General features: G+C 35.7%; 2 protein-coding genes across 7 annotated transcripts; both read right to left on the reverse strand.

The window, feature by feature from the left end:
* Nucleotides 1-1,678: 1,678 nt before the first annotated feature.
* On the reverse strand, nucleotides 1,679-10,585 carry LOC113739823 (uncharacterized). Of its 6 annotated transcripts, XM_072047518.1 has the most exons (13): nucleotides 10,098-10,585; nucleotides 9,871-9,999; nucleotides 9,420-9,614; nucleotides 8,360-8,407; nucleotides 8,163-8,291; nucleotides 7,452-7,576; nucleotides 7,261-7,371; nucleotides 5,246-5,354; nucleotides 5,022-5,140; nucleotides 4,590-4,743; nucleotides 4,159-4,274; nucleotides 4,023-4,070; nucleotides 2,556-2,699 (listed from the first exon to the last, which is right to left on the reverse strand). In XM_072047518.1, exons 1-12 carry the CDS (start codon nucleotides 10,212-10,214, stop codon nucleotides 4,037-4,039), a joined length of 1,386 nt encoding a protein of 461 aa, XP_071903619.1. In that variant the 5' UTR covers nucleotides 10,215-10,585; the 3' UTR covers nucleotides 2,556-2,699; nucleotides 4,023-4,036. The 6 variants fall into 6 exon arrangements, 5 of the variants coding, with proteins under 5 accessions (XP_027122973.2, XP_027122972.2, XP_071903619.1 ...); XM_027267172.2 differs by lacking the exons at nucleotides 4,023-4,070; nucleotides 4,159-4,274 and adding an exon at nucleotides 1,679-2,027 and having other exon boundaries at nucleotides 2,555-2,699; nucleotides 9,888-9,999; XM_027267171.2 differs by lacking the exons at nucleotides 4,023-4,070; nucleotides 4,159-4,274 and adding an exon at nucleotides 1,679-2,027 and having other exon boundaries at nucleotides 2,555-2,699.
* A 4,103-nt stretch (nucleotides 10,586-14,688) lies between these two features.
* On the reverse strand, nucleotides 14,689-19,044 carry LOC113739824 (26S proteasome non-ATPase regulatory subunit 6 homolog). The gene is made up of 8 exons (XM_027267173.2): nucleotides 18,787-19,044; nucleotides 18,525-18,639; nucleotides 16,855-16,945; nucleotides 16,616-16,761; nucleotides 16,290-16,509; nucleotides 16,012-16,120; nucleotides 15,374-15,542; nucleotides 14,689-15,270 (listed from the first exon to the last, which is right to left on the reverse strand). The coding sequence occupies exons 1-8, from the start codon at nucleotides 18,920-18,922 to the stop codon at nucleotides 15,096-15,098; spliced, it is 1,161 nt and encodes a 386-aa protein (XP_027122974.2). The 5' UTR covers nucleotides 18,923-19,044; the 3' UTR covers nucleotides 14,689-15,095.
* Between the last annotated feature and the right edge of the window lie 604 nt (nucleotides 19,045-19,648).

The raw sequence follows: 19,648 nt of genomic DNA on the forward strand, positions 1-19,648 counted from the left end.
GAAGCTTGAAATCCCTTGATGGGCTATGAGAAAGATGGCAAGGGCAATCTCTTATTTGTTCATAGAATTTAATTTTGAAGTCCCTCCTGAAGGTTACATTACCTGATCAGCAAATATTGTGACATTTCTTTAAATTGTAGTACTAATTACTCATCAAGATCCAGCTCAACTCATTTTACTCAATTTTCAAGAGCTTTGATAACTTACCTTAGAATGGCTGGGGATTTGATCTCGTAAACTTCAAAGAATTAATTTTAAATATATTGACAGTGCATACACTGCAAAATTTAGATTTTAAACTCAAATTAGATTATAGGTCGTGCATCTAATGATGAAAGTGCATATGCCATCAGTATATTGAAGATTAATCCAATGTGAGCTAATTATGCTTTCTTTCTTTCTTCAAGTATCATTCATAACCGAATTTGACAATGAATCCTTGCTTCCATCTTGTTTAGTGAAAGCCAATTGTCAATTGAAGTAAATTCAAAGGACTCGCAGATGTCAAGAATAGAGAGTTCTGACAAATTTCATAATAGAATATTCTATCTTCTACATTTATGCTTACAGGTTAACAAATTTTTCTGCATGTCATTTTGTGATAAGTCTGCTATTCGATCTTATTTTTTTCTCCCATCCTTTTGTTCTTTTGCAAATTTGATTATTATCAATGTCCAGATGGCACAAGAGTACCCAGCAGATGAATCTGTTGTTTTATCATAATGCAAGAAAAAACTTACCATGGATTGGAGATGTTTAAGATCATGCACAAGCAAAGGAGCAAGAAAGCCTAATTTTGTTTACCAGCTTTTGTGATTTGTCTCTCTTTATTTTTATTTTTTTTCTGACATCGAAATAATTCCTCCTCTTCAGGGGTGTCTGACCCATGAAACAAAATGCCAATCCGACCTGTAAAAATCGGATCAATCATTTTATGATCCGCATCTGAATCTGCTAATGCAAATATCTAGATATTGGTATTCACAATATGCAAATCCAATTTAAAATTTCTTTTAAAAAAAGTTATAAATTCCAAAGATAAGATGAAATATAAATTGTATTAAAGTTTCAAAAATATCATGCAAGTGATTTGTTGGACTTACGTGAGCTTTTAGTCATTAAAAAAAAAAAAGAGTTTTTAGTCAAAATTAATCTTTTTTTTTTTTGGGTTGCAATATAAAGTAACTTCCATAAATTTTTTTTTTCCTTATTTTGATACGAACAAATAAGATTCAATACATTTAAGATTTTTTTAATCCACAAATTATAAGGCAATTTGTTTAAAAACTTAATATCATATGCAAAGAAAACTTATTTTGAAAGAGGACATAGATATAAAAATGAAAAATAAGATAAATTAGTGTATTTGATATATAAAAAATACTTTATGGATCGAATATCCGCAGATCACAAAAAATATATATATTCGAATCTGACCCGCATAACTTCTTTATTCGGATATGATCCAATTCGCATGTAATCCGACGGATCGGATCGGATCATATCATCGGGTTTTTCGAGTCGCCGGGTCAGGATGCCCACCCCTACCAGTCCTCTCTCCAATGTTGCCTGTTTGGCATGAACCGTATTCTGCTCCATGCTATTCATCAATCAATACCTCCAAATGGGACTGCAAAAACTACAACACAAGCTGGAGGATCTCATGCTAATAGTCAGGTCACAAAAGTAGTTTCCACAAATGCAGAATATTGATCTTGGATGTCAGTCTATTACAGAATACTGATTTTGCCTGTGTCATGGACAAGGAACTGATTTGGTGCCATACAATTTAGCATTGGCACCTACAATTAGTGGTTGAGCATCAGCAATGAAAAGCATCACATCAATTTCTAAATCAGCAAGTGTACAGTTACTAGTGTATTACAATAGACTTTTTATCTATACCAAGAATGATAGATGTCTCAAATTTTTTTGTAAACCGCCTGCTTTTCTTCATGTGTTATTTTACTGTCTCCGAAATATCCTTCTGAGGTACCCGCGTCTACGTCCTCGTCTTGAATTTTTATCTGCACCAGTACATGAAAAAGCCCAAAAAAAAATAAGCAACACATGAAAAATGTTAATGAACTTTGAACTCGAAAGCTGCTGTTGTGGGGTGACACACTGCCAGACAGAAAAGAAAATAACTCAAAGTCTGGAGCAACTGTAATTTAGGGACAGACGGTAAAAGTTGCAGAATTAAAAAGATTTATTAACACAGATTTAGCATCATATTAACTTGAACAGTTTAAATATCAGAATAATTTTACAGAAGGGAACTTGTAAGCCTGTTATATAGACAAATTTTACATTTCTTAGACCCGGCCAACAGCATGGAAATGGCATTGCTTGATAGGGCCTGCTCAGTGCAAAGCACACTATGAAAATGAACACCAGCAAACAAAATTGCTAACATTATAAGTGAAACCTAAATTGGACATGATGTATTATCGTGCATTGGCAAGAAGCACCAGCAGCAAATTACTACACTCCCATTTTGGCCCCATGAAACACCAATTCTAGAAGAGACAAATGTTCTGACTTAGAAATATACCTGGTAGCCTGCCCGCACGACACAGAGCTTCTTCAGCAATAGGTTTCCATTGCTCAGCACATGAATAATTAATTCCCATACCGACACTGAGCCCCCTCAAAAGATGCACAGTACGAAGAACAGAAAATAGTTCTTCTGGAAAAGCCTGTCATCATCATATCACAGCAGGACAATTACAATTTTGGAGCATAACTTGCAATCATCAACCGATTCTTAAAACACTGCAAGAACCAGTTTCTAACATATCAAGTTTATCATCTTCACGATTCGAGAGTCCCATAATAGCTTATCATACATCAAGAAACAGCTACAGTAATGAAATATCATTCTTCTTCTTCTTCTTTTTTTTTTGGGTACATATCTAACATTTGAATCATCTCAAGTCATATCTCTACATAATACTGAATAGATTCCAAATTTAAGGCATGTATAGACATATGCAAAGAGAAATTAAGCCAGACTTAACCTCAGAATCTAAGTTAGCAGAATAAGGAATTTTTTTCATTACAGCTAAATCATTTTTAGAAGTATTTCCTTCAATGTCAAATAACATAGAACAACAAGAACAAAAATCAAAAGTTAGAGTGAATACTCATGAGCAGAGTTTACAGTCCCTTTTATCACCCAAAAAAAAAAAAACTATGTTCCTGGAAATGAGACTTTCCAAGTGTAGGAACTTTGTAGGTTTAAATTGCATTGGGAAGACATAAACTACGAAATTTGCAAGATTAGGCCCGAAATTATTGATATTGTTGAGGTCAACTTATAATAATTCTTAAGGGGGGTTATGATATGAAGAATCCAACCTCTGCTTTGAAAAAAACAATAAACAAAAAGCAATGCTCAGTTCCCAAATTAGAAATGGAAAGATTGGCTTGCTTCCAGTATGGATCAAGAAGTCCTCTAGATAAGTTACAATTTAAAAGTGGATAATATGCCCAAACATGAGATGCTCTATCCTTGCTGAAAATATTGTTCCCACCACATTAGTGGTCAATACAGCCCAAACTTAAAAATTTAGGCCACCCCTATTTGATGCCCTGGTATAAATCCAATGCTTTGACAACCCATTCCCATTAAAGAAAATAGATACCAAGCCGCATCAATCCTACCAGCCCTTTTAAAGGATATAAAGTGAGGGAGAAGAAAAAAACTGTTCAAAATTCAAGCGAATATGGGCACCAAGCCTGGCAATTTGAAGGATCCTCTTAATGTTACAGCTTAATCTTGCTTCTCTTCTCCCTCTTTGCAACTCCACAATTTTGGAGCTCAAGATGTGCAAAATGTGGATTAAAGCCCGTCTTGCCACATAAGGCATGGAGATTCTATGGATGCTTATAAGACCTTAATTACGGTACCATTACTAACCTGACTTAAGCATTTCAGGCTAATGCTCTAGACTTTTCTGCATCATGCGCGGAGATTTTATGAATGCTCATAAGACCTCAGTTATAGTACTACTACTTACCTGACTTGAGCATTTCAGGCTAATGCTTTGGACTTCAAGTTGTTAGGCCTGCAATCAGCCAGATTTAATTTATACAAGTGCTGGCTACCTGCCAGAAGAGTGAGAACCAAACTCTTTCGAGAACCAAGCGGTATACCCTAGATCATGAGGCCATATAAAAACCTGTACAAGCCATGTCCAGGATTCTACATCTCCTATTGTGATTAGGATGCTTGACCTGTGATAAATGCTGATCGTGATACAGCATTTGTCCTGTGTACATTAAGCCTTAGTTGAGAACGTATGAATGGTATATATGACTGCATGAGCATATAATAAAAACTAAGGCTGGTGGTTAGGTTACAAGACTTCTTGCACCATTGCTGAACGCCACCTTACAGACTGAGTTAAACCTAATGTGAGTTTCAAACTTGCTGCTGAATTAGCTTATAAAGGAGAAAGGGAAATTTTTACAATTGTTCTTAAGAAGATCTAAAGTGACTTAATATTCCAGTAAACACAATAGTCTCAACAAGCAATTAGCATCAAGAAACTGGCATGTATCGCTCTACTAAAAACAGTACAAACCTCCACAGAAATTCTTTTTATTGAAGAATCTTCTGAAAAAGGCTGCAACATCATGACTCCAGGAGGTAGTTTTGTATCAAACATTGTCGTTGCCAATTTAAGCATTTCATTCTGCTCATCCTCACACTTCGTCAAGGTAATTATTCCAAGCTCCCTAGTACAGACACAGAAGATGAGGCAGTGTAAGAGATTTAAGGTTGTATTTCACAACATACTAGACAGAAGAATTACCAGTTCATTTCTTCAGGCCAGGAATAACTTCCAAGATAGTTTTGATTGTTCAATATATAACTGTTCCTTTTCATATCTGCCTCTGTTTTCAATTTTCGTTTTTTCTTTTTCCAGTGAATTTCAACATCTGCTAATGTTATGACTATTAATTATCACTTAAACTGAACACACAACACCAACGTTTAGAGAGGGTAATAGCACCTGAAGCTCTCTATTGCCCTTAAAGGATCCTTATCCGCAATTGCAAGAATTAGATTAGCATATCCAAGCCTCAGCTGATTAGGGAGATCCTTCACTTGCCCATAATCAAGTAAAGCAACCTAAAAGAGCATCCAAAAAAGATCCATTTCCCGTTAATAGACAGAATGGATGATCTGGAAACACTGTCAAAACAGAATAAAAGAGAGTAGAAATGTTCAACTTGCCTCTGAACCTCGACATATCAGAATATTTCCTGGATGAGGATCAGCATGAAAGAAACCACTCTTCAGAATCATCTGTCCATATGCAAGTGTCAAACTTTTCAGGATATTCCTGCATTTGGCAGCAGATGTTACGTCTTTATTATTGTTTATTCCACTGTCAAAGTAGCTACAAGCAAGGATTAAGGATAAAATGAAATTACTTTTGTAGGTAAAATGAAATTACTTTTGTAGGTTATCCATCATATACATAACAGTGCTAGTGAAAGTACGTATGTATATCATGAAACATGAAATAAAAGGATTATGAAGTTTATCCCCATCACATCCAGTTAATATAAGTTATGGATGTCAGTCACTGACAAAAATAACAAACTCCAGTTGAATTGTTGAACAGTTTTGTTAGCAATATGCAGAAATTTCTTCCAAAAGCCATCTATGAAAATATGCATGGTAGCAAGCTATATTTTAAAAGCGTAGATGACAAATTCAGAAGTTTAGCATCCCTCACTAATTTGAGCTACCCTGTAGATAGAGGTTTAACCGTTGTTTTAAGAACTCTTGCAAATTAATAACACTGGCTTATGTTGATGGTTTCCACCATCCATCAAAATTAAGGTCCTGACATATCTTATCCCTGTTAATTTTGCACCCCTTACCAATTTGAGCTACGCTGTAGATAGAGGTTTAATTATTGTTTTATGAACTCTTCCAAAACAATAACACAGCCATATATTGATTATTTCTGCATTCCATTATAATTTAGGTCCTGGGATATCTTACCCCTGTCAATTAGGACAAAGTCCGTGAGATGATTCCTAGAGATCTTTCATCAAGATAAGCTCCAAACTTAGTTGCTTGCCACATCTCTTGTTCCCCACAAAAATAAGTTCATATACTTCTTTTGACATAAGATTCAAAATGGAGATGTATTTAAATGGCTATTCTCTCTTCAACAGGTTACCAAATTATCTCATCTTCCCTATCTTCTTTTCCTTCTTCATCACTTTTCCCAACAGTAGCATGTTACCACATATAAGGGTCACTTCTCTCCAACTCTCAGGACCAAACTCTACAGTTGTCTGATTGCAAAATGTCTTAAGTTTTAGTATCATTCCAATTGCGAAAGTAGATTTGTCTTTTCAAGGAGAATTATGTGCTTTTGGGAAGTGAGGAAACTTCTTAACAAGTTCTCTAATAGCAGAAGGTACCTTAAAAACTATCTTCTTATGAAACTAAGAAACCTAGGTTCAGTCCAAAAAACATTTTCCATGTTTTTGCACGGCATTAGATAATTCACCTATTTACTGAAATTAGTAGATTGAGGCCTAAATTTTCTAAGCATTTTATTCAACCAAGATAGTTTCATAAAATTGCAGTTATTCCCGAAGGCTACTTGTTTCATAATTTCATAACTTTGAACTCAAGATGGAGCTGAGTAACAAACACAGACTCAATACAAGTAAAATTTGTTCCCAGGAATGGTTTTTGACAACGATTTCCATAAACATCTCTTCTAAGAAAACTATAGATATTAGTATCAGCTCAAAAAGAGAAAGTACCACTCCACTCTAAAATAAGCAGAATAATAGTCAGTAACCATCCATATTTCAGGTTTCTTATACTTCACTCAGCTAAAGTAAAGCAGATTTCCTTTTAAAACAATCAATTATGTGTGAAATAATTTGGTTCAGATTGGAGAAAAGACCACTACAAGATGCATCCTATGCTACCTCTTACAGATTTGTCCAGAACTATCACAGACCAGCACTCTACTCATTTACGAAGAAGGCTTAAAAACTCTGTGGAGTTTTAAAAAAGTTGGGAGGGGGAGAGACAGATCAAAGACTTCCTGATGTGTCCACCAAACGTTACACAAGAATGGTGCAGATATCACAAAGTTACAGAAATAATGGAAGTAAAAAGCTACAATCACAACACCAATGCGCACAATCACAAAAAAATCAGGCAGAACAAAAATAAAAGAACCATACTCTCTAGGTAATCTAAGGGCTTACTGCTTTGCTGCTGCTGCTACCTTACCAGCAGGATTAATGCCTCTTTTCGCTATCTCATCTCCAAGTTTCATAATGGGGATTCCATTAATACATTCCATTACCAAAACCTTCCTACAATGACAATTCAATCAAACTAAGTTGAGTTTTCAAATTTTGATCCCAAAAAAAAAATCTAATGGAATTAAATGTACCTAGTGACCAAATTCCGCACCACGCGAGGCACCGAAACAGGGCTCTTTTTGTTGTTTGCATATAAGAAATTGCGAATTCTTTCCATAGCATCAGCCTCTCTCAAGAAGTTGAACTCATATCCAATCTGTTGTGGAAAAGATGAAATCAATTAGCATCAAACAATTGATCAAAGAGAAAGATCATAGTTATGCACTTAACAATATATAGAAAGGCAATAAGACATAAATGTAAAGAAATATCAACTGAACAAGAGATGTGTCAACATGTGATATGATATGATCAGAGGGAAATGAAACAACAAAATAAAAGACAGTGTAGCATATGAATTGAAATTGGAACACATGACATGAAAGGTGACCAAACTTCTCTAGAGTAAGACAGAATAGCAAATTCAGGTGTACTTCACAGTAATTAAAAGCAATTTTTTTATCAAAGGAAGTTGAAGTAGAACTTCAAACTAAGAGAGTGCTCACTAATTAGTGCACCTTATAGGAAAAGAATGGCATAATGGAGAACTTGGATGAAAAATATAAATAAAAAGTAGGAAACTAAAACAACTTTAAGACAACACCCCCTCTTCCCCCACCCCACCCCCCCAAAAAAGACAACACCCCTCCCCCTCTCTCCCCAATAAAGTAAAGAAAAAAGTGGTGGCAGACAAGGACAGCAGAATGTCTACAGATGATTGTGAAAGAAAAGGAGCTGCATACCTGTTTCTCCATCTCCTTGGTTATAGAATATAAATCAAATTTGATATCTGTCTTCTGTATAAACAAAGCAAAAGCTTGCAAGTTGTGGATGTCTGTCATCATCAAATGCTGAACCCCAGGGTGTTGCACCTGCAGCAACATATTGACTAAGACCTCAATCATATTAAAGATGCAGGCAGATTTTCAGTTCTTCTTACCTTGACAACAACATCATTCTTGTCACCCCATAGCCGTGCTCGATGAACCTAGGTTATACATGACATCAACATGCACGCATTATATCAGTATAGTCTTAAAATAAAAGGATAGCGAGTAAAGGTTAGACCAAAAACTCTGTCAAGTTTACATGTAACGGTACAATCAGATATTGTTAATCAAGAAGAAACCAACTGCACCATCAGAAAACATGAACAAAAACTTCAAGCACTTTCAGATACTAATTATTCTCCGCAGGCTGCAGGATCCATCATATTTTTTATTCTGAAACTTTTAACAAAGTGCATCTATAGACTGATAAGGCCCATTTATCATTCAGGAATTATGTTGCTTAAAATACTGCAGTAACAGTTACAAAAGAAAGAAAAAAATCGGGCCTCAAAAGCAGTAGTCCTACCAACACAGCCTCCTGTCAAAAATTTGAGTTTCATCCCACTTCTCGGAAAGGCTATCCTAAGTTGTAAACACGCAATTAGATCACGCTGTCACATTTATAAGCCAATCAATCCATCATACTGTAGAATGTTGGATGCTCCATTTGACATGTACTTAGCAACCCCATTTGCACGACCTGGGTAATAGTATAATAGGGAAACCTGATTTCAACCTTGCTTACTGGAATAGATATCATGAGCACTTGAATTCTAAATTATAAGTAAAAACAATGTTAACATAAACGATTTATACAACTTTAAGGTCCCACACAGGCTGTTACCATTTGCTATTTCAGAACAGACCTAATGCATCCTTTTACTCAACTGCCAACTTAATCACAAGATGAATCAACTTTACTGACATGCATCTCTCGAGGTTCTTCCCAGTTGTTCCATGATGATTAGCATTCCAAATTATTTATGTTGAGTACTCACAAAAGAACCATGAAACAAATAAGAAATCATGAAAATTATAAATTTAATGCATACCAACCGAGTTGAGAGATCATGGATTAAACCTTAAAGATACTTTATTTTGCATTCAGAACTTTAACCTTAAACTTTGTGAGTCTTTAGCTAGCCAAAATAGTGAAGTTGCTATATAAACCTGAGCAATTGAAGCTGAACCAAGAGGATTGGCATCAAATGTGTCAAACAACTCGTCAACACTTTGACTAAGCTCCCTCTCCAGCTCAGCTTTGATCACATTGTACGGCGTAGCTGGAGCTTGATCACACAGTGTGACCAGTCTTCTCACCCATGCAGCTGGTGCCAAGTCAGGTTTCCCAACTATTTGTGCAACCTATACAAAACATAATCCACCAAAACCATGAAGGAAACAAAAAAAAAAAAAGAACCCAAAATGACAGCCTCCATAAGTCACAAACACGTAGTACCTATTTAAACCAAAATCTTTAACTCAGAACAGTGCCATAAGAGCCCAATTACACAGTAAAAGAGTAACCTTTTAAGGCAAACAATAGTCAAAACTTAACAATTGATGGCTTTTAAGAAGTATAGAAGATTAAAAATTTTAAAGGTGCAATCAACAGGAGTACCTTTAGAAAAAACCCACCAAGATCAGCACACATATTATAAATCTTGTCAGCGGCAAGCTCATGCTGCCTCTCCCACATTGCCTCCTGCTTTTTCACATCCTTCTCAAAGCACACTTTAAGTTGAAACACCTGAAAGGAATTTTCCCCCATTAAACAAAAATGAAAAGTGAAAAAAAAAAAAACAAAATTCTAAGCTAATCCCAATATTAATTCACGGATAGAGAGACCTTATAGCCAGTGTAGATATCAATAGTTCGAGCCCAGAATTCAAAAGAACGCTGCCAAGGTCTCAACTTTATGGAGAGCTTTTCCTGGAAATCTTTCAAATCAAGCGGCAAAATCATGGTGGTCTCTGATAATCTTCAGCTTCACTAAAAATGGGTTCCTACTAATTTCCTAATGTTTTCCACAAATTCAAGTTAAACTCTGGGGCAGCTGGATTTCTGTTATGAACACATACAGGATGTTACAAAAGAAACATGAGCACTGAAACTGAAGAAACTCATTTGGGTTGCATGGTCAAGAATTGAAGATGATTGAGAAGGTGATAGCATTACATAGTAGTTTGTCCGTGGGATGGAAAATTGTGGCTGAGCAAAGCAAAAGAATTTAGCCACTTTCTTGTGTTTGTGGGAATCATGGCACCTGTAGGTACGTACTTGGTTTGGCCCGCTTGGTCGAGGGTGAGTGATGAAAAAGTGAGTAAATCGTTAGCCCAGTGCATTTGGCATGAACATAATAAGTGAATTGTCATATTTGTACTTTCAAAATTGATAGATTGGTGACTTATTCCAGTCAAATTTATAAGGTGACAAGAGATAAAATTTGAGCGTTTTTTGAACGTTAGAGGCTAAAATTGATCATTTTAATTCTGAGACACTAAAATTTTATATTCACAATATGCGAGGGATGATTGGTGTAGTTTTTCCTTACATCTTTTGTTAGTTGATTTTGATACCTCCAATTGCCAACTTTTTAATAAATCAAATAAAGAAGCAATTCTATTCTTTTTTGGGTAATATATTGCTTTTTGCGACGCTTCATTCTAGGACCACTCCACTTTACAAATGCACCATCCGCCTTTGGGAATCCTCGAGGCTAAATCTTCAGCCCAAAAAAAAAAGTGACAAAAATATTTAAATTTCCCAAAACCCTAGCAAAATTATGATTAAACCTTTATACATTTTTTTGGGGTCAATTTAGCAAAGAAAATATGAAGTATGTAACATCCCATGGCTGGTATTAAGATATTGAAGCCAACTAATGAATTAGTTCAAGGGGCCATCCAATTTTATGTGGTCCAATATAAGGGGATATATATATATTTTTTTTTTAAGAAGGGGATTTTATGTGGTCCAATACAATGGGATTTGACTTAGTGCCTTTCCATTCTACGGCATATAATTTAATGTTAAGGGATCTAAACTCAGTTAACCCATCACTTAACGTATGGTATAAGACAATCTATTGCCAGTTGATAAAAGGAAAATCAATGCGCATGAGTTGGCACCTTGGAAAGCATCAAATCGGCATTAATTCCAATTTCAAGTGTCAAAATGGCAAAAAGTAAATGGATGGTTTGGCTTTTCACTCTCAGATACTTTTTCACCATCCGATTAATGCAGAAATTAACATTAATGATTAATCATCCCAGTACAGTAAAATGCTAGTGCAAGGTTAGATTGATTGTGTAACATTTTTGTTTGGATAGTGTATTATTTGAAATATTATTTGGAATAATTACTGTAGCATTTTTTGTGATGTGATGTGTGTGAGATAAAAAGGTGATTGGAAATATAAAAAGATAGGTTGAAAAATGTGTTTGTGATGCAAGCGAAATATTATTTAGAATAATTTTGGTATCCAAACACTCGAAATGCATGTGATTAGGGATGGCAACGGGGCGGGGTTGGGGCGGGGGACCCCTCCCCCGCCCCCCCGCCCCGTTGCCTATTAGTTCCCCCCGTCCCCCGCCCCATCCCTCGTTTCCTGCTCCCCCCCCCCCGCCCCGCCTTGCCCCGCGGGGTACCCGCGAGGTTAATAAAATTTTATTATAATTAAATTTTAATAAATAATCAAGTACTAAAATATCAACACATCACCAAATTATTATTCATTATAATTTTACAATTGAAACTCATAAAAACAATCAAACAGAAGTTATTTGAATACAATCCAATATGATGAAATAAATATAACTAAAATAGTCAAGTTTTCACTTTTAGTACAAATGCAATCACTAATTCTTTATTGTGTTTGTGCTTTTTTTTGAGAAAAAAGTGTTATTCTATTAAGTGTAATTAGAAATTTAGTATAAATGTATTAGTAAATTTAATATAACTAATTAATAAATTCTATTAGTAGACATGCATAATTATTCATATAATTGATAATATCAATTCTATTACATAAACTAATATACATTATATAATACATCTAACTAATAATATCATTATCATAAGTTTATAACTAATTAACTTACATATTTTTATATATTTTTATATATTTTTATATATATTTTTTTTTTGTTTTGCGGGTGGCGGAGCGGGGGATGGGGCGGAGGTATACTCCCCCGCCCCCCGCCCCGTTTCTAAGCAGGGGAAAATAATTCCCCCCCGCCCCGAGTGCCCCTCGCGAGCACCCGCCCTCATTGCCATCCCTACATGTGATGGATGGCCTAAGAAGTTAGCTCAGTCGCACGTCTTCAATGTCCTAAAGTAGTGAAAAAAGAGCCACCAACTTCAATTGATGGCATTATGATTATTACAATTTTCTTGTCAACTGGCACCAACTGTCACTCTGTAAGCGTAACTTTTTCTTGCATGAAAATGAAATGGACATAAACCAAAATAAACACCCCATTCCCCCGTCAAGATAGAATTAGAAGTTTTGAATTTTAATCCCTCTACCCTGTTTCCGCTTCTTCAATTCCATCCCTTTCTTTGCTATAAAAAAAATTTAAAAAAAAAAAAAACCAAAAAGCAAAACAAAATAGTACCAGTAAATGTACAAACTGCCTTTTTGCAAAACTAGCCAGTGCCTACTCCTATGTTTTCAGAACCAGACAGGGTATCGACTTGGTCAAACTCAGGGGTCAGGGGTCAATAGGTTCAACCGAGTTCGATAGGGGTTGAACCGGATGACGTTATAAATAAAAATTATTTAAAAATTAAAATATTATATGTAAAATACCTAATAACATGTTAATATTAATAAAGGTATATTCATATATATTTGATGTTTCAAATATATTTAACAAGAAAATACAAAGAAATTAGAACAATCAAATAGCAATTTATATTATTTAATGAGCATTAACAAGTTTAGAATTAAAATTATGGATTTAATTGAAAAATAACACCAAACTTTAAGAAAATATTGATAAAGTATGAAATATTTGAGGTATATTAATAGTTTTTAACAATCTAGGGGTCAAAACATAATATTAAAAAAGTTTGAGTTTTTTTTTTAAATGCTGATTGAACCGAAAAATCCGGTTTTCCCGGTCAAAACCGGATTTTTACTTACCCGATTTTTTAGCATAACTCGAACCGGACACTTGGCCGGTTCCCAGTTCGATCGAACCGGTCGGTCCTGTCCGAGTTTTAAAACACAGGCCTACTCCAATCCCACTGAATATGGCAAGCTGGGTGTGGATGCTCCAGCCGAGGTGACACAACCCAACATGTGTTTGATCGAGGTCATTCCCCATGTCTTCGTCCTCCTAATTTCACCTCGGTCAGTTGGATCCATTTAGTTATTCGGTATCTGGTACTTACAGGCAAAAGTTGACAAGTGTCAGACAAGTTGATATGACTGCTACCACTGTCATACCCAGACCTATCTCTGATACCACTGCCCTAGGCTCACTCCTTGTAGATAACGAGGAGTAGGTTCCATCATTCCTCTTGTCGATTTCCTCACTATAAATACTCCCCTCCATTTGAGAGGGGAGAGAGGATTTTGGCTTAGTTTCTCTCTTGCTTATAACTTGTCCAACTAGTACCGCTTTTACTCCTAATCCCTTGCATAACTGACTTTAGCATAGAAGCTAGATCGGGAAACAAAGCTCCGATTATGTCTCTATCTTGACAGGTATGCATGTGTCGTAGACTGAGTTCATTAGTTTGGAAATCACCTTGTCGGAAAAAAAAAAAAAAAAAAAAAAAGAGGAAAAAGCAACTTTACAAATGATTACTGGAAGGTAGCGAGCGCTTTAACATAATTTAGATGCTGCATTTGACAGGATGTTGGGTCCAAAAAAGAGAGTTGATCATAATGCCATTGTCCTTTCTGAATGATTTTAATCACTTTCGGGGTTTAATCTTTGGGTTCGACATAATTGACTTGGATTGGACATAATTTTGATGTCGTCATAATACAAATTACTTGCGCATTATTATTATTATTATGAGAGTCTCTCCAGCCTCCGTACAATTAATTATATATAAAATCAGGACCAAACCTAATTTCAGCTGATATTAAACTGTGTAGCAACTGCTTTAACCTGGAAAAGGAAAACAAACTTTCTATCCACGCCTCAAAGCACATTTACTGAAGGCCGTACAGCAATAAAAATAGCAGGACGCCTGCTCCTGCTATGAATGCTGCTTAACGATTTTGCATAAGAAACTAGTGACAAATACCGAACCGATCCATTGGTTATCTTGCCTTGCAGTTCTGGATTCTCCTCCCCATCTCTACATAGAGAGGGAGAAAGAGTTTTTTTTTTGTTTTGGGGGGGGGGGGGGGGGGGGGGGGGGGGGGGGGGGGGTGATACCCACCGGAAGTGTATTCTTTTCAACTTAGACAACCACAGGAAGTAACAAGTAGCTAAAAATTGAACAATAAATGATCGAGGGGTTCTGCCTCAGAGGTTACAAAGAAAGAAGATCGTTACATCCAGTTACACATTTGCTAAGAACTAAAATCACTGAGGCACGAATTAACCATCGATCTGAAATTTCAAATGACGCGATCATTCTCCGTTGTCTACTCGATTTTAACACAATAGTAAAAGAAGGCACAAGCAGATCCGTCCAAAGATTGCATAAAGGTGATAATTTTTTTAAGACTCAATAATGATCTGAAATAGTCCACCAAGTTCCAGGGAAAGAACTGAGGACATCCCGCTAGAAATACATCAGATGACTAGTCAAGAACTTCAAGGCATAATTCCCCCAATTGCCATGTCATCACCCAAAGCAAAACAACAGTTACATAACTCATAGATCAATGACACGAGAGAGCTTCTGAATACGATTCAACAAGAAATCTCCCTGCTTGATGGTTGCCTGGTAGAGGGCATTCTTTGCATCCGGACGATTAGTTTCTAGCACACCTGCTACTTTATCGATCTTGCAGTGTAGCTTTCCAGCGGCAATAAAGCGGGACAGCTCCCTGCAGAAGAATTAAATACCCAAACATCAATTTATTTGTATAATGGCAGTAATTTGAAGTTACAGGTAAGAGCTCATAGGATCAAGATACATGACAAACTTACAAGTCAATGAAATCCACAGTCACCCCAAATGCTTTTGCCATAGCATCAATGGTAACACTCTTGTAGGACTCGAGGAATTGTGAATAAACCACACTTCTAACCTCCCTCATGTAATACCGGAAGTGTGGGTACAAGTACCGGTCCAATTTAATATACTCAGTTAAGCCAGCTGAAAGTCATTTGAATAAATTGAATAAGACAAACTGTAAATAAGTGACAAAACATTGGTCCAAACTGTGATAGTTCAACAGAGGAGACGGTGGTTTGTGTGAATAGCAGAAACACTGAAGCAGATAACTATATCAGATTATTTAACAATTACTACTTAATAGAAAATTAAAGAAAAAGAGAAGAATTTTAAAAAATCCTTAATCTAGAAAAGTAGTAGCTAGCTCAAATCTGAACAAACATATACCATATTAATTTGTCACATATTTAAGCAGCGTGGAGCCAGTCCCTAAGAACAACCCAAGTCCAATCTGCAGCACACGTCAGTCTGGGGAAGGAGGGAAGGCTGGATTTGACATTATATGTTCAAGAGCCTATGCCCTTAAAGGTCCTCTTTTCTATCGAGAATGAGGTATTTCATAAATATGTTTGTAAGATAGTGACATAAATTAAACAGCATTTATACTTACCAAAAGCAGAGAAAAATGATTTATATTGACAATCATAAAGTGAGTTCAAAAACTCTGACAAAAATGGGATTTTCCCAATAACTGCCAAGATCTCTGGGGCATCAACAACCTGCCACAAACAGCACAGGCACCATAAGTTCTACTTCATCCCTTTTATCATCTTCCAGAAAAAGATGAAAAGTATTAGAATGTCATCAAGGGGATGTGGTTAGACAGGAATGAAAATATGATTGCTTGATCTACAATTGAACCAGAATCATCTTAAAAAAAATGAATACCTTCTGTTTCAGGGAAACTCTGTCTAGTGATATGATGCTTGTAAGGACAGTGTAAAATATGAAGGTGTCATAGGTAAAAAGTTCGTAAGTCGTAAAAGTTGAAATGGAATCGAGAAAAAGATTTGCTGCTTTCTTGAAGTTACGTGTTGACATGCAGAACAAGCCCTCATACACCTTCAACCTGTTCTTTCTTTCCCAGTCACCTCCTTCTTCAAACAAGCTGCAAACCACAAGTCAAGAGCAAATATTAAGGAAAACTGGAGCACACTAAGCTATAATATAAGTGTGTATATATTATTGAAGATCAATATATAAATATCCTTTACTTCTTTGCTTTATCAATACTCTTTGATATGAGATCAAAGTCCATATAGAAGAAACCAATCTGCAGAGTGTGAAAAACTAGGTCCATCTTTTGGCCAACTGCAACTGTTTTACTTTCTGTGACTTTGAGCTGCTCAAGTGCCTTCTCCTGGATTCATTGTGAAGCAAATATCCAAAAAAATGGTTAAATCATGAGGAGGGATATGGAGGTGCAATGATGGAAAAACGTTCACTTGTCTACCTTATCACTAATTCGGATGTAAAACAAAGATTTGGCCAAATGAGCTTCTCTAACTTCACTTTCTCCCAAGTTCTCCTCCGCATCAGCAATCCTAGAAAGTAGATGAATAAAGACTAAAGAAGTGCCACACAAAAATAGCATATGGAGCTATATAAGCAGGAAAAAAATCTACTCATGCCAACTCACGGAAAGACCTCATAATGAAGAATTTGTGCACCTATACACCAAAAGCTAAGGAAATGAGGAAAAAAGACAAACAGCAAAATATATATCACTAGGCACACTCTTGTCACAATGACATATTGGAATAACCATCAGCTACAAATTTTAGTCCTAGTAACAAGAACCAGCGCATAAGTATCAGATTGACTGCCTGAAGGGAGATTTTTTATACACAATTACCACTAAAAACAGCAATTGAAGGACATGAGGGCTACATAGCATGTAATATCTAACAAGGATTACATAGCGACATCTAATACTTCACAAGTCAGGTCGATATTTAAGCCTTATGAGTAGTAGTTCTTACTTTCTACTTTTTTAAGGAAAATTCTAACACAAAAGAGTAGGAACAAGGGAAAAAATGAAAAGGTATAAAGAATTGCCAAAAAGGGGTGACAGGAATAGTGCATAAAACGGGGCAGACTCTCTAGTCCATTTTGACAAATAAGAGATGCCAAAATCCTATGGTTCATCATTCAAATGTATGAGTGATATCTAATTGCCAGTTTTACATTTTCATCTGCATAAGCTAACCCAATTTTTTTTAAAAAAAAATTATATGCAACTAGAAATTGAGATAACAAATCACACAGTTCACTCTAATTTGTTTGTAATTGTGTGCACAAACTTGTATCATCTATATTGAGGGAGGATCAACATAAGAAGACGTTGCTTCTTTTGACATTCCTACATGTTTGGAGTTTCATGTGCATTTAATATCATAACACTAGAGACCACCAGTTCAAAAGCCATCTTTCCATACCATATCATCAAAAGACAGTTTTCAATACTCATTTGATGAAGAGCAAGCAAACCAGGACTGTCTTCTTTTCACACACCTTTTTAACGTACTAAGAATCAATAAACAAATCAACAAAAGAAGCACCTTCACCTCTCATTTGAGTTGAACCTTACATGTGACAGCATAAGAACCGGCACTGCAATGTTTCAGAATTAACGTCTAAAACCAATTAAACCTACTCTTTGCCAGAATGAAACTAATTATCAATAATATTCATCCTATTGTATCTAGTCGGAATGCCTGACACCGACAAAACATTTAAGGCAAACACTAAAAAGTTAAACCGGAAGTTGCATAACAACTACATTCAAAAAGCAGGTTAAGCAATACAAATATACGTGCACTAAGGCAGCATTTTACCGAGCCTTGCAGCAAAACTAAGACATCAGGTTAAAAAATTGCCGAACTCAAGCAGCTAGTCTACAGAAACATACAGAAATGACGTTACAAAACGTAATCTTTCAGGACTAGGAAATCATAAGCTATTCTCCGTTCCCCAAATCCACTAAACTAATAAACAGACCGCAGACCTCTGATACTAAACGGTCCAATTATTCAATAAAACCTACACTAACAATGCCAACAAAATTCGGAAAGCTAGTAAAATTGAAAAAATAAATTAGTCCAACGAGAATCTGAAATTTACTTTTCATCAAGCTGCTTGAGTTCCTCGTCAATCTTAGCACGCATCGAATCCAGCACCTTTTGATTCAAATTCAAAACCCCATTTCCAACTAGGGTTTCGTACAACGGCGCCATATCTGAATACAATCCCACCATAAATCAAATTAATACTCCTTAACAAACAAAACCCAAGACATATAAACACAAAACACCTAATTTAACTGAAAAATATAAACCAATCAAAAAAAGTACATATATCTAAATTACTCAGAAGCCAAATTTACCATCTGAAACGACGGCGTTGTAAACTTCATCCCGGAGGCGAACTTTCTCGATGTCGTCGACATCTGGGTGAGTAAGCAAGAAGAGTTTGTTGGCGAGAATCAGGTGGGGTTGCTGCTTGCCCTCTTGATTTTCCATCTTCTTCTTCCTTTTTTTGATTTTTGGGGTTTCTTTTGGGTTCTTATTCTTCTTTTTGATGTTGGAGTTCAGAGCCTGTATGCTTGTGGAGAGGGCAACTGAAAGGTGCTGGCTAGTGCCTAGTAGGACTAAAATTTCAAGGGAAAGAGAAAGAAAAGGCTTGAATTACACTTACCTCCCCTAATTTTTCATATTTATAGTTACATCCTTAACTTTTGTTTAAAACTAAGATTATTTAACTTTAAGAGCAAATAAGTATAAAAAAAATTTGTATTGCTCTTAATATATGGTTAAACAAGGTCTTATTTTACACTTTTGTTTGAAAATGTATGCTTTTTATGCGTTCAATTGGTCCCTAAATATAAAATAAGTTTCTTCCCAGGACATAAAATTTTAGTAAAAAATATTTGTTACAGCCTATTAGGACTTGTGTATTACAAGAAGAAGTAATATGGGCAAAGTTGAAAGAGATTTTAATCTAATAGCTAATAGTTAAGTTGAGATCCCCAACATTATAGATCCTAGATAAAAAAAAATATAGGCAAAGGATCTAATTACTATAGCATTTATGTCTCACAAGTTAATTGAATATTGACATATTAGAAACATTTAAGTTACAAGGAGTATATAATTATTTACTTTGTTAAAACTTCGTTGAATTGTCAAAAATTGCCTTCTATGTTAAAGAGTTTTTACAACATTGTGGGAGGACTTCTTGATGGTTTG

The sequence above is a fragment of the Coffea arabica genome, chromosome 4e (genome assembly GCF_036785885.1).
Source record: "Coffea arabica cultivar ET-39 chromosome 4e, Coffea Arabica ET-39 HiFi, whole genome shotgun sequence".
Lineage (NCBI taxonomy): Eukaryota > Viridiplantae > Streptophyta > Magnoliopsida > Gentianales > Rubiaceae > Coffea > Coffea arabica.

Coding starts and splice junctions, on each gene's coding strand:
- LOC113739823 (XM_027267171.2), bottom strand. CDS start 10,214: ATGATTTTGCCGCTTGATTTGAAAGATTTCCAGGAAAAGCTCTCCATA. Junction 10,000..10,097: donor ATATCTACACTGGCTATAAG/GTCTCTCTATCC, acceptor AATTCCTTTCAG/GTGTTTCAACTTAAAGTGTG. Junction 8,408..9,419: donor GTTCAGCTTCAATTGCTCAG/GTTTATATAGCA, acceptor TGTATAACCTAG/GTTCATCGAGCACGGCTATG.
- LOC113739824 (XM_027267173.2), bottom strand. CDS start 18,922: ATGGAAAATCAAGAGGGCAAGCAGCAACCCCACCTGATTCTCGCCAAC. Junction 16,946..18,524: donor CTCAAGCAGCTTGATGAAAA/GTAAATTTCAGA, acceptor TCTACTTTCTAG/GATTGCTGATGCGGAGGAGA. Junction 16,510..16,615: donor AGTATTGATAAAGCAAAGAA/GTAAAGGATATT, acceptor TGTGGTTTGCAG/CTTGTTTGAAGAAGGAGGTG.